Here is a 12,892-nt window from a genome sequence, read left to right as displayed (position 1 = left end):
AGGGGTAGGGGGGGACTCTTGGGTCTGAGGCAGGAGGTATTGGGGTCCGCATTCCTGGGTCCTGGGCAAGGAAGATCCTGGGGGCCTGGATCACTAGGTCCTAAGAAAGGAGGGGGTTGGAGGACAGACTCCTGGATCTGAGAGAAGGAGGAGTCTAGGGCATTCTGACTTCTATGTCTGAGGATCCGGGGACTTAGACTATGGGGTCCTAGATGAGGAAGGGGCTCAGACTCCTGGTTCGGGAAAAAGGAGAGGCAAGTAGGCCGGGCGCGGCGGCTCACGCCTGTAATCCCAGTACTTTGGGAGACTGAGGCGGGTTTATCACCTGAGGTCAGGAGTTTGAGACCAGCCTGGCTAACATGGCAAAACCCCGTCTCTACTAAAAATACAAAAAAAAATTTAGCCGGGCTTGGTGGCGAGCGCCTGTAATCCCAGCTACTTGGGAGGCTGAGGCAGGGGAATTGCTTGAACCAGGGAGGTGAAGGTCGCAGTGAGCCTAGATCGCGCCACTGTACTCCAGCCTGGGCGACAGAGTGAGACTCCGTCTCAAAAACAGAAAACAAAAAACAACAGCGAAACAAATTACCCGGGAGTGGTGGTGCACACCTGTAATCCCAGCTACTTGGGAGGCTGAGACACGAGAATAGCTTGAACCCGGGAGGGGAGGCGGCAGTGAGCACCACTGCACTCCCGCCTGGGGCGGCAGAGCGACACTGTCTCAAAAAAAAAAAAAAAAAAAAGAGGCACATACTCTTGTGTTTCAGATCCCCTTTCTCCGTGCCTTGCCCCCACCAGCTTACCCTTTTCTCCACCTGTTCTCCGGCTGTCCGCACCTTCTGGGCCTCCACGGCGAATTTCTTTTTCCCCTTGGTTCTTCTCCTGGGTCTGGCCATCTCCAGCGTTCCCCTGCTTTACAGCATCTTCCTGTAAGTGCGAGAGGTTCCCGCCTCTCTCCCTCCCTCTCCCCACAGTCAGTGTTCAGACTCCTGGCTCTACGTGAGCCCAGCCTGTCTTGACTTCAGGATCCTGCCTTCTAAGCTGTGTGGTCCATTCCGGGAGCAGTCGTCCATCTGGGCCCAGATCCCTGAGACTATTTCCAGCCTCCCTGAGACCACCCAGAACTTCCTCTTCTTCCTGGGGACCCAGGCGTTTGCTGCGCCCCTTCTGCTGATCTCCAGGTGAGGTGGGTCAGACTTCTGGGTCTGGGTTTCAGTGCGTGTGATCTGGGGACCACCACCTGCGTCCAAGAGAGGAAAGGCTTGGGAGTGGGAGCAGGCAATGTACTGAGTCTGAGGGAGGAGGCCTAGGCTCCTGGACTGCTGGGTCCGAAGGAGGAGGTGGGCAGGATTTAGGACTCCTGGATCTGAAGGCGGAGGTGCTGGGAGACTGAACTCCTTGGGCCTGGTCGAGGAGGGGCTTAGGGGTCCACATCCCTGTCTTCGAAGAGCGTGTCAGGAGTGGCTTCCGTTCCTGTTTCCTCTAGCATCCTGATGGCGTACACTGTGGCTCGGGCTAACTCCTACGGACGCCTCATCTCTGAGCTCAAACGTCAGAGAGAGACGGTGAGCCAGGCGGGTCCCTGAGAGGGCCCCTGGGGAACACGCAAAGGGGTTGGGGAAGAGGGCTGTCACACCTCCACCTCTCTTTGCCCCAGGAGGCGCAGAATAAAGTCTTCCTGGCACGGCGCGCTGTGGCGCTGACCTCCACCAAACCGGCTCTTTGACCCCCGCAACTCACGTCCCACTTTCAGACCCCAGGCCCATTGTAAGCCTAGATCACAACATCTGTAAACTAGGAGAACTGGAGAAGACTCCACGCCCTTCCGGCTTTGGTATCTGGAGATTCCCAGGACCCCTCGCCGCCACGTCCCTGACTCTTGGGTGATCTTTCTTGTATCAATAAATACAGCCCAGGTTGCTGAGCGCGCTTTGAAATCTGTGTCCTGAAGGTGGAGGCAGGGCTACCGCAGGGCAGGAGCCAATCAAATGTATGGGCATGTTTGTCGGAGTGCAGCGCTCTTCCGCAAGGAGACTTGACTGTCATGTCGACCAATCCACGGCCGCATCTGGTGGCATCAGGGGCGGGCCAACTTATGATTGGTTCAGATCTGTGATAAGAGGCGGTTGCTAGGGGACACCACGAGCCGAACGCCTGACATTCCCTGTGAAAAGGACGTCTCAGCCAATCACCTGTCGTTACAGGCCAGGTGGTCGTACCAACTAATTCGGAACCAATCTGTGGTCGAAGAAGGGACAAGAGGAAGGGGGGCATCCTCTAGCCTATCGGAAGTGCAAAGAGGCGGGTGTGCCAGTCCCTGGACAGCTACGACGCCATGAATATCTTGCCCAAGAAGAGCTGGCACGTCCAGAACAAGGACATGTCGCCCGCGTGCGGACGAGGCCCAGGTCCAGGAGGAGGAGAAGGAGCGTGAGCGGAGGGTGCTGCTCGCTCAGCAAGAGGCAAGCTCGGAGGCCGGCCCGGGTGGCCCTCTGGAGCCCAGCACGCACGCGCCGCGGTTGGGGGCCGAAAGCGGAGGCGTTGCGCAGGCTCAGTGTGCCCCGTGTGAAATTCGGGACCAGGCACCAATCCCGTTTTCGAGGACGTTGCCCTGCAAACCTTGTGCCCACTTCCACGAAACCTCCCTTGATCTCGCCTTCGTCTTAGTTTCCCCCCACTGATGTATTTCACATGGCTGGAACAGTGTCTAGCACAAAAGAGAAGCTTAAAAACGTTTAATGAATACATGAACGCTTGGACAGTTCAAGGAAATTCGGATCACTTTTTAGTTTGCCTGCACAGCCTATTTATTGAGCACCTATTGTGTGCTAACTACATGCAGAGCGCCTGACTTGTGGAATCCCCAATAGGCACTGTTCCTTCTTAGAGGGGCACTGTCATCGCCATTGCACGAAGTGAGATGGCTTCAGTGAGGGGAAGGCACATTTAAGGAGAAGGGGACAGCCAGGCTCCACGCCATCAGGCGAGCCCTTTCCTGCACCGCTCCCTAGACACATACACACAAACACGGGCTTTCTGTATGGCTCCTTAAATCTGTTTGGTGTACACCCAACTTTCAGTTCCTTAGCTAGTCTGATCCTCCACAGTGGATGGGAGGTAGTCTGGGTTTTTAGAATCTCAATAGGCTGCTGAGCACTGTTTGAAATCCGCGTCCTGAAGGCGGGGGACAGGGCTTCAGCAGTCGACTTGGGGTAGTGACTTGGAGCCATGGCTAGAATTCAGATCGTCTGGCCTAATGCAGTTTGGTCTACCTTTATGGCTGTTTTAATTGTCTCATTTGAGGTTAGGAACCCCTTTGGTTTAGGCCAGGGACCTCCTCCCAGCCATCCTTGATGACCTGTGGTTTACTATTTGAAAGGCAGTTTACAAAACCCAGGCGTTGCCTCATCTGCCTACCCTCACCCCCAGCTAGGACAGGTGTCTCTTTTAGGCGTCTAGTGCTCCCTTTTTTATAAACCCAGCACCCTGGACTGCCATTTTCTGTGGTGGGCACCAGACTCACAGTTCTTGAATTACCTCTAGGTTCTGAATGCCCTGCCTATAACTTTCTCCCCAGGCCCATACAGAATTCCTATGAAAGAAAGCCAGACATCAGAACTCACTGCCTGAGCTTGAAGCAGCAGAGGCGGGAGCCCCAAGTTCTGGCCCTGTGAACCTGTTTCGGGAGCTGCTGGAGGAAGGGAAAGGAGTGATCAGAGGCAATTAAGAGTATGAGGAAGAAAAGCGACAGGAGAAAGTAAGCTGGCCTCACCCACTTCATTAGAGGAGCCATGAATCGAGTTGCGGGGAGAGGGCACTTTAGCCACTGCTTGTGATCAAGGTCAAACGAGAATGAACACACAGAATTTAGAACCATACCAAAGCATGACATTTAAGAAGTGTTGCCATCTGGGCACCCACAGGGCTTGGAGGTAGATGCTAGAGGTCCCCAGCTGCTAGACAAACTGCTCAGTTCTCCAAACTGGAGGGGTCTGAAACCTGATGGGCTTTTAAAAATGTAAATCAGCCAGCTGTGGCTCATGCCTGTAATCCCAGCACTTTGGGAGGCTGAGGCAGGTGGATCACATGAGGTCAGCAGTTCAAGACCAGCCTGGTCAACATGGTATCTCTAAAAATACAAAAAAATAAGCCAAGTGTGGTGGTGCACGCCTGTAATCCCAGCTACCTGGAGGCTGAAGCAGGAGAATCGCTTGACCCGGGAGGTGGAAGTTGCAGTGAGCTGAGATTGCGCCACTGCACTCTAGCCTGGGTGACAGAACGAGAGCCCATCTCAAAAAAAAAAAAAAAAAAAAAAAGCGAATCAGTCCCCTGTTGCCTTTTGGCTAAGATCAAGCGTAAAAAGTACGTCAGTGGTCGTGCACGGTGGCTCACACCAGTAATCCCAGAACACTGCGAGGCCAAGGTGGATGGATCACCTGAGGTCAGGAGTTCAAGACCAGCCTGGCCAAACATAGCAAAACCCCATCTCTATTAAAAATACAAAAATTAGCCGGGCATGGTGGTGCGTGCCTGTAATCCCAGCTACTAGGGGGGCTGAGGCAGGAGGATTGCTTGAACCTGGGAGGAAGAGGTTGCAGTGAGCTGAGATGGTGCCACTGCACTCGAGCCTGGACAACAGAGCGAGACTGCATCTCAAAAAACACAGGTACATGAGCTCTTGTCACTCACCTGCTGTCTCTGGACTTGCTGACCCCACCCATGGCTCCTCTGCTTTGCTTGATCCCTTCAGGTTTCTCTTCAAGTCTCTCTGCAAAGATGCCTGCCTTTGAACACTCAAGTGGCTTCACTTGTCCCCTCCTTCCCCTGCTGTTACTGTACCTGCCACTGTCCCCCCAGGGGGAACTTGGCCTCTGTTGGTGTCTTCCATCCCCAGCACCTGGTACAACTGGTTCATGACAAACCTTAGGTACCTGTTTGCTTAGATTCCTATGTCAGGGAGACACACCTGACACCTTGAAAGATTATATCTCATCTCTTGTATTTCCTGGCCCCCTCAGGAGAGGCAAGAGAAAGCTCTGGGCATCCTGACATACCTGGGCCAGAGTGCAGCGGAGGCACAGACTCAACCCCCTTGGTACCAGCTACCCCCAGAGCGAGGGGGTCCCCCGCCTGGCCCAGCCCCAGATGAGAAGATCAAGAGCCGTCTGGACCCTCTGCGGGAGATGCAGAAGCATCTGGGGAAGAAGAGACAGCACAGCGGTGAAGGCAATTGCAGCAGAAAGGAAAAGAAGGAGGGGTCTGAGAAGCAACGACCCGAAGAGTAAGAAGGAAGACCCCCTCCTCAGCAGACCAGGGCCCAGACTTTCAGGGCTTGGCAGCAGCCCAGCATGGGCACTGCAGGGTCTCTGGTCAGGACAGCCAGGGACTCGGTGAAGGGCTGGCTGGGTGAAGTGGTTCTGAGCATGTGGTCCAGGAAGCCCTAGGGGTCCTGCCACCCTTTCCCGGGGTGCTGTGGTATCAAGCCTATTTTCCTAACACTGTTGGCCTTTTTCACTCGCATTCTCAGGCACATAGTGCAGGTTTCCAGAGGCTGTGTGATGAGAAGACACCCTCGTTCTGATGGCTAATGGCACAGATGCTTGTGTCCAAACTTTCTTAGTTTTCACTTCTGATTTGCAGTATGTTAACAGATAGAATCTATTTAAACAAAAGCTCTTAGGGTCCTCAGTTTTAAAGAGTATAAAGGGGTCCTGAGACCAAACAGTTTGAGAGCTGCTGGGTTAAGACAGTAGAAGCAGGCTTGCCTCCAGGATGCTGTACCCCTGGTCTAGAGGGGGTGCACTGCCTGTACTCTTTTCTCTAGAAAGGGAAACTGAGGCCCAGAGAGGGCCAGGGGGCTGCTCATTGTGCTTTCTTGACCTGGAGGAGCATCAGATTTTAAAGACTGGGGAGGACGAAAGTCCACAGAAGGGAAGGCCAGAGATGTGCCCATGGTGTCCCAGCACCAAGTGGCTTCTTCCAGAAGGCCTGAGAGCTGAGGCTGGGGCGTACTGGATGCAGCAGGGCTTCCAGGCGGCAGCTCCCTCTATGAGAGAGGTTGGGGGAATGGCCTCCTAGGAGCTACCAGCTTTCTGACCTCACTCCTCTCCCCACAGGCCTCCATCCCTGGACCAGCTTCGAGCTGAACGTCTTCGGAGGGAAGCGGCTGAGAGGGCTCGGGCAGAGGCCCTGCTGGCCCGGGTCCAAGGCCGGGCACTACAGGAGGGTCAGCCGGAAGAAGAGACAGATAACCGGAGGCGGCGGTACAACTCCCAGTTCAACCCCCAGCTGGCCCGGCGCCCCCGCCAGCAGGACCCTCACTTTGCTCATCGACTCCTGAGGGGCTACAGGAGAGGCCGCTGCTGCCAGCCGTCATGTAAAACTATTTATTCACAAATATTTTCCAAAATGAAAATAGGTTTACCAAAAAATGTCCCTCACTGGGGAGGGAAGGAGGAGGCAGCCCTCGCCCCCAGGCCCCCAGGGTGGGGCTGAGAGGAAAACCTCCCGGCCCCCTCCCTGCTTCCTGGGAGAGGGGGATGCCCCGTGGCCTGGGGCCTCCCTCCAGTCTTCCAGGGCAGGGCCCTCACCTGGGCAGGGGGATCAGCATGCGGGGGAAGGGGGTGGGTAGAGGGAGGGGCCGGTGTCACTGGAGGTCGCGGTCCTCCAGGGAGCGGTACTCAAAGGTGAAACCTTCCTTCTTCCGCTGGTCCCACTTCTCGTAGTCAAAGTAGATGTAGGTGCCCTGGCCGGGGGAGAAGGCGGTCAGCGAGTGGACGAGGAGGTGGTCTGGGATCTGGGCCGGACCGACAAAGGGGACAATTCTTAGGGCTGTAGGTGTGTCAGGCACCAGGCCAACTGCCCTGCACGCACACTCTCATTCCACCCTCACAAGGTTCTTCTTGGGTAGGAAATGTTATCATGCCACTTCAGCGAGGAGGAAACGGAGGTTCCACCGAAGCCAGCTGCCGGAGTGGGGCCCCAGCCCCAGCCCCAGCCCCAGGTGTGAGTGCACAGCCTTCGTTTTCTCGAGGGCTGCGGCTTTTGAGCACCTCTCACGTGTGAGTACAGGATGCACAGCCTAGCATTTAATCTTCACAAAGACCTCCAGGCAGCGGGTGCTGTCACCCTTGTTCTACAGAATGGAACAGACTCAGAGTCTAAATCCAAGCACTCTGCAGGGACATTTTGTTGGTGACGGCAGTGGTGTGGGAATTTCTGAATGGCTGGATGGCCTGAAATGTACTGACTTGGAGGATGGTTTTGGGCCAAACCAGGAAAGGACAGGAAGTCTGTAGTTAATGTCTGAGGACACAGTGGGAGAGGAGCTAGGTTCTGAATGAATGTCTTAAATGCTTCAAAGATGGCAACCTGGGAGAACTAGGAGAGGGGACTGAGTTCTCTGAGGACAAGGACCTTGTAATACTTCATCCCCGTGAAGGGGCTGGGCTTCAGGGAAGTATTTGGTGGGAAAAAAAAGTCACTGTAGAACACACCAACTGAAAGTAATTTGGAAAAAAAAAAAAAAAATCCATGACACTGACTACGTAGCAGTCACCATTAAGTACTTACACGTTATTAACTCATTTAATCTTCATAACAACTGCATTAGGTAGGTCTTCTTCCCCCCATTTTTACAGATAAGGAAATTGAGACACAGAGGTTCGAGTGACTTGCCCAGAGTCACCCAGCTAGACTGGGCTCAAACCCAGGTAGGCTGGCTCCAGAGTGTTTGCAAGAAGCAGGAATTTTCCAGTATTACAACTTGAGAAGCCCATTAAAAAAAAATAGCTTCCCCACTGAACCCCTGCCCTGCTGGGTGCTGGGACCTGGAGGTGAAAGGGGGACCATCAGGGTCCCTGGGCAGCAGAGCCCACAGCCTGGTACAGGGAGACATCCCGGGAAAATCCCACACCCAAGCGAGTGTGCCCAGCACTGCAAGGGGGAGACACCAGGCTGGGTGGCGCCAGGAAGGTGTCTTTGAGGAAGGGACATTTGCACTAAGACCCACAGGAGGCCTAGGAGCTGGCCAAGTGGAGGATGAGAGGGCAGTGTTCCAGGCTGAGCAGACAGCCCGAGGGAGGAGAACATGGTCAGGCTGAGGGAGTGCACCGGCTGAAAGGTGGAGGCGAGGGCGCAGAGGCCAGCAGGGGCTGCCTGGAGCCTGGGGACTCTACCCCAACCCTAGCAGCGGGAAGAGAGGGGGCGGGGCCCTCATCTGCTCGAACTGGTCAGTGATGGTCTTGGGCTCCTCGTGCCTCTGGCTCCACATCATGAACTTGGTGTGGAATCGCCACGACTGCTTCTTTAGGGCCTTGGCTGCCAGGTACTGTGCCTTAGTGCCCTGGGGGAGGAACAGTGGAGAGGGGGATCAGGGGGCCCCCAAACTGGGTGGGGAGCCAGGGGGATGGGGCAGGACATCAGGGCTGAACCCCGGCCCCCGCCACAGACCACAGTTGGGCTGGACAATCCTCTTGGAGTTGGGGCTGGGGGCACAGAACATACCAATGCTGGTCAGGAAAAGGAAAATGAGACAGGAGGTGAAAACTGCTTTCAGAGAAGCTTTGAGAAGGAAGAAAAACTAATGTGTGATGAGAGCTGAGAGAGGAGGCAATTTAGAAAATTTCCCAAGTGGGGATGAGAGTGGAGGTCACTCATGACTCACTGGGGTGGGGAGGAGGTTGGACAGTTCCCCAGTGGCCTCCAGGGAGGCCTGAGAATGTGCCGACGAGTGGAGTGGGGTCGGCCTAGACTGAGGGGCTGTAAAAAAAGCATGTACACCACACAGACAGGCATTCACACACTCTGTCACATAAGCCAAGACTGGAGAGGTTGGAGTCACTGCTTAGTGGTGGTCTACACAGGATTTTTTTTTTTTTTTTTTTTTTTTGAGACAAAGTCTCATTCTTGTTCCCCAAGCTGGAGTGTGATGGCACAATCTCAACTCACTGTAACCTCCGCCTCCTGGGTTCAAGCAATTCTCCTGCCTCGGCCCCCCTGAGTAGCTGGGATTACAGGCACCTGCCACCACGCCTGGCTAATTTTTATATTTTCAGTAGAGATGGGGTTTCACCACGTTGGCCAGGCTGGTCTTGAACCCCTGACCTCAGGCAATCCACCCGCCTCAGCCTCCCAAAGTGCTGGGATTACAGGCATGAGCCACCGCACCCGGCCTACACAGGCTTTTTGACTGCCCAGCAGGGATGTCTGATTGGGATTCCTGAACATACTAGCTCCAATCAGAGAGCCTGACCTGCATGGTGACAAGGGCTTACTGCTCACTCGCGAGAGCCAGCAGCTGTTCTGGGTTCCACTCAGGGGCATATAGGATCAATGCTCTAATTCATGCCCCATAGGAGCCGATTCCTCACATTAGTCTCTCCAGACTCAAGAAGATGCCCCCCGGCCCCCAAACTCAATTTAAAAATAGTCCAAAATATCTCTCGACTTCTGCTGAGCACCAAGCAAGATGGCAGCTTCTGAGATCGTTAGGCTACGGTTTCAATCTGATTATCCACTGACAGTTACCCCGCACTGTACGGCCTTCTGGCTTCTGCTCGACTTGGACAGATGCCGAGTCATCACAGATCTCATTAGTCTCATCCACCAGCGCTTCCGCTTCAGTTCTGGGGCCCTCCTAAGCCTCTACCTGGAGGGGGGGCCTCCTGCTCGCCACCGAGAGCGCGCGCCTGGTGAGAGACAACGACTGCCTCAGAGTTAAATTAGAAGAGAGAGGAGCCGCTGAGAATCCTGCAGTCATCAGTAATGGGACACTAATTTATCTCTTACAAAAGCAAAGAAGGGACATTTCAGTTAGAGGAGGATGAAGAAACTGAACCAGATTACAAATATTCAAAGAAGCATTGGAAGAGGCAAGAGAACAATAACAATAATGAGAAGGTCTTGGATCTGGAACCAGAAGCTGTCACAGATCAGACTGTCAGCAAAAAAAATAAAGAAAGAAAGAAGAAGAAGAAGGAAAAAAGAAAACAACCTGTGGCACCGTGGGTGATGATAACGAAGAGACCAAAAGAAAATCCCCAAAGAAAAAGGAGAAATGTGAATATAAAAAAAAGGCCAAGAATCCCAAGTCTCCTAAAATACAGGCAGTAAAAGACTGGGCCAATCAGAGATGTAGTTCTTCTAAAAGTTCTGCTAGAAACAGCCTTGTTAAAGCCAAAAGGAAAGGTATTGTAAGCATTTGCCCAAAAGAGAGTCCCAGTTCCCCCTCGGAGTCTGAGTCTTGTGATGAATCTATAGTGATGGTCCCAGCAAAGTCACTTTGGAGGCCAGAAATTCCTCCGAGAAATTACCAACTGAGTTATCAAAAGAAGGACCCTCTACCAAAAATACAACTGCAGACAAACTGGTATAAAACCTGGCATTAGGCCGGGCGTAGTGGCTCACGCCTGTAATCCCAGCGCTTTGGGAGGCCGAGGCGGGTGGATCATGAGGTCAGGAGACCGAGACCATCCTGGCGAACACGGTGAAACCCCGTCTCTACTAAAAATACAAAAAAAAATTAGCCAGGCGTGTTGGCGGGCGCCTGTAGTCCCAGCTGCTCAGGAGGCTGAGGCAGGAGAATGGCGTGAGCCTGGGAGGCGGAGGTTGCAGTGAGCCGAGATAGCGCCACTGCACTCCAACCTGGGTGACAGAGGGAGACTCCGTCTCAAAAACAAACAAACAAACAAACAAAAAGACCCTGGCTTTAGCCATACCCCCAGCAAGGGCAAGACCTCTGGAATAACATCTTCTAGTTCAGACTCTAGTTCAGAGTCAGATGACCAATGCTTGATGTCATCAAGCACCCCAGAGTGTGCTGTGGATTTCTTAAAGACAGTAGGCCTTTTTGCAGGAAGAGGTTGTCCAGTCCCAGGGCTGTCATCACAGACTGCAGGTGCTCCTGGATGGAAGCCTTCTGGCTCAAATGGTGGTGGACAGGCTCCTGGTCCTTCTCCCAGTGTGTCTCTCCCCACTAGGTTAGGAAGAGGATGGGGTAGAGGAGAGAACCTTTTTTCTTGGAAGAGAGCTAAGGGACGGGCATGCTGGGGAGAGGTTGAGGATGAGGGCATCCTGTTTTCTGTGTTGTAAATAGAAGCACTGGCAACCAGAAGTGACAGCAATTAAATGACATAGTAACAAATTCATCTACTATTATCCAGAATCTGGTAGAGACACACAAGAAGGACTGTAGTCTGTTACCACTGTTAGCAGCTGCCCCTCAAGTTGGAGAAAAGATTGCATTTAAGCTTTTGGAACTAACATCCAGTTACCCTCCTGATGTCTCAATTACAAGGAAGGAAGAATATTAACTCACAATCCAGAGACCTATCAAGTAGATATACAAATTCTTTCATCCTTACCTGCCTTGAGAGAACCTGGGAAATTTGATTTGGTTTATCACAATGAAAATGGAACCGAGGTAGTGGAGTACACTGTGACACAGGAGAGCAAGATCACTGTATTTTGGAGAGAGTTGGTTGACCCAAGACTGATTATTGAATCTCCAAGTAGCACATCAAGTACAGAACCTGCCTGAGTATGAGCTCTCCACCTTATAGTTTATGAATGTCTTGTTTGGGAAAGTGACTATAACTCAAACTTTTTTTTAAAGAGGATTTGGAAGTTGTATGGAATTTTTTTTTTGTTATCTTCACTTTACTGCATAGGAAACAATCTACCTCATCATTTAAAATGACATGGGTGTCGGTTTGTAGATCTTTGGTTTTTTGTCAGGTTTAATTTCAGTTAACAAAATATAAAACGTGACTTTCCCTGCAGACATTGTTGTATCCAGTATGGTTTCTTCTCTGTTTTAAATGTTTTTGTCCATCCAGTAGCAGTCATCAGTAGGAGTTTATAATACCAAGAATGTGCTGCTGTCTTGTCTCAATAAATTTTAAATAACATTTAAAAATATTAAAGCATGTTACTTGATCTAATTTTTTAGCATTTGAGTTGTTCCATTAAATGGAGCATCTTGTAAATTTCAAGTATTTTATACTTGCAGTTGTTAAGAGTTAAAAGGTAGTTGGATATGTTGCAGACAATAAGTTAACGAATCCTTTCATGTTTTGCCCAACTTTAAAATTAAGGATTCTCAGGCCCCTGTGTAGAGTAGGGAAAATAAGATGTGTGTGTGTGTGTGTGTGTGTGTGTGTGTGTGTCCGCGCGCGTATGCCTGGAGGAGAATTGGTGTTCCACTTGGGTGAGAGGATTGGCTGTGAGCCTCAGACCAGGAAATGTGTCATCTTGCCAGGCACCTGGCTGAGTGCTGGGGTGAGGATCTTGAACAGAGACTTCGTTTTCTGTTATTATTCACTACAAAGCTAAAATGGCCAAATATATACTGTGAAAATTGGTTTCATTTAACAAAAAGATCACATCCCTCCTTCAGCTATACACATATTTAAATAAAATCACATTGAACTAAAAAAAAGTCCAAAAAATACACTTCTTATTAGATGTATTTTTCTTTCACATCATCCTGCAATTTTAGTTCATGCACACAGCACAGCATAATTAAAACCAAATTCAGGCCTTGCCTGAAAGTCAGCCCCGTTGCTCTGAGCCATCATCCCCCAGCTCAGCTAACAGACCTTCATCTGGTGAGGGGTCCACCGGGGAGGGTTGAGGCAGGAAGGCAGGAGGAAGCATGGGTCTGGCTGGAGCCTCACAATCAAAGCCTGTGTTCAGTCCTACCTTCCCCTCTTTCCTCCTCCATCGTCCCTTTCTCTGGTTGGGACTCTCTTAAAGCAATCATGTCTTCTATGAAAGGCAAGGCCTGTTGGGACATGAAGCAGCCATGGAAGGTCCTCCAGGCAAGACTTCCCATAGATAGTTTCGCCAAATTCGTAAATTAAGTTTAAAACTCAATCCTGTTTGCTGCCAAGTG

General features: G+C 51.9%; 1 protein-coding gene and 3 pseudogenes across 1 annotated transcript; all 4 read left to right on the top strand.

Annotated features, from left to right (window-relative positions):
- Positions 1-933: 933 nt before the first annotated feature.
- On the top strand, positions 934-1,822 carry LOC140711774 (voltage-gated chloride channel TMC4-like; the record flags this gene model as incomplete). Its single annotated transcript, XM_073015747.1, has 3 exons — positions 934-1,178; positions 1,484-1,562; positions 1,655-1,822. Coding segments are annotated over 3 exons (393 nt in total), but the record flags the coding sequence as incomplete, so codon positions are not given.
- A 510-nt stretch (positions 1,823-2,332) lies between these two features.
- On the top strand, positions 2,333-8,950 carry LOC140711882 (leukocyte receptor cluster member 1-like; annotated as a pseudogene).
- Positions 8,951-10,406, top strand: LOC103247641 (coilin pseudogene; annotated as a pseudogene).
- LOC140708549 (coilin pseudogene) lies at positions 10,406-12,139 on the top strand (annotated as a pseudogene).
- The last annotated feature ends 753 nt before the right edge of the window (positions 12,140-12,892 follow it).

The sequence above is a fragment of the Chlorocebus sabaeus genome, chromosome 6 (genome assembly GCF_047675955.1).
Source record: "Chlorocebus sabaeus isolate Y175 chromosome 6, mChlSab1.0.hap1, whole genome shotgun sequence".
NCBI classification, from domain to species: Eukaryota; Metazoa; Chordata; class Mammalia; order Primates; family Cercopithecidae; genus Chlorocebus; species Chlorocebus sabaeus.
This window is presented reverse-complemented; position numbering and strand designations above follow the sequence as displayed.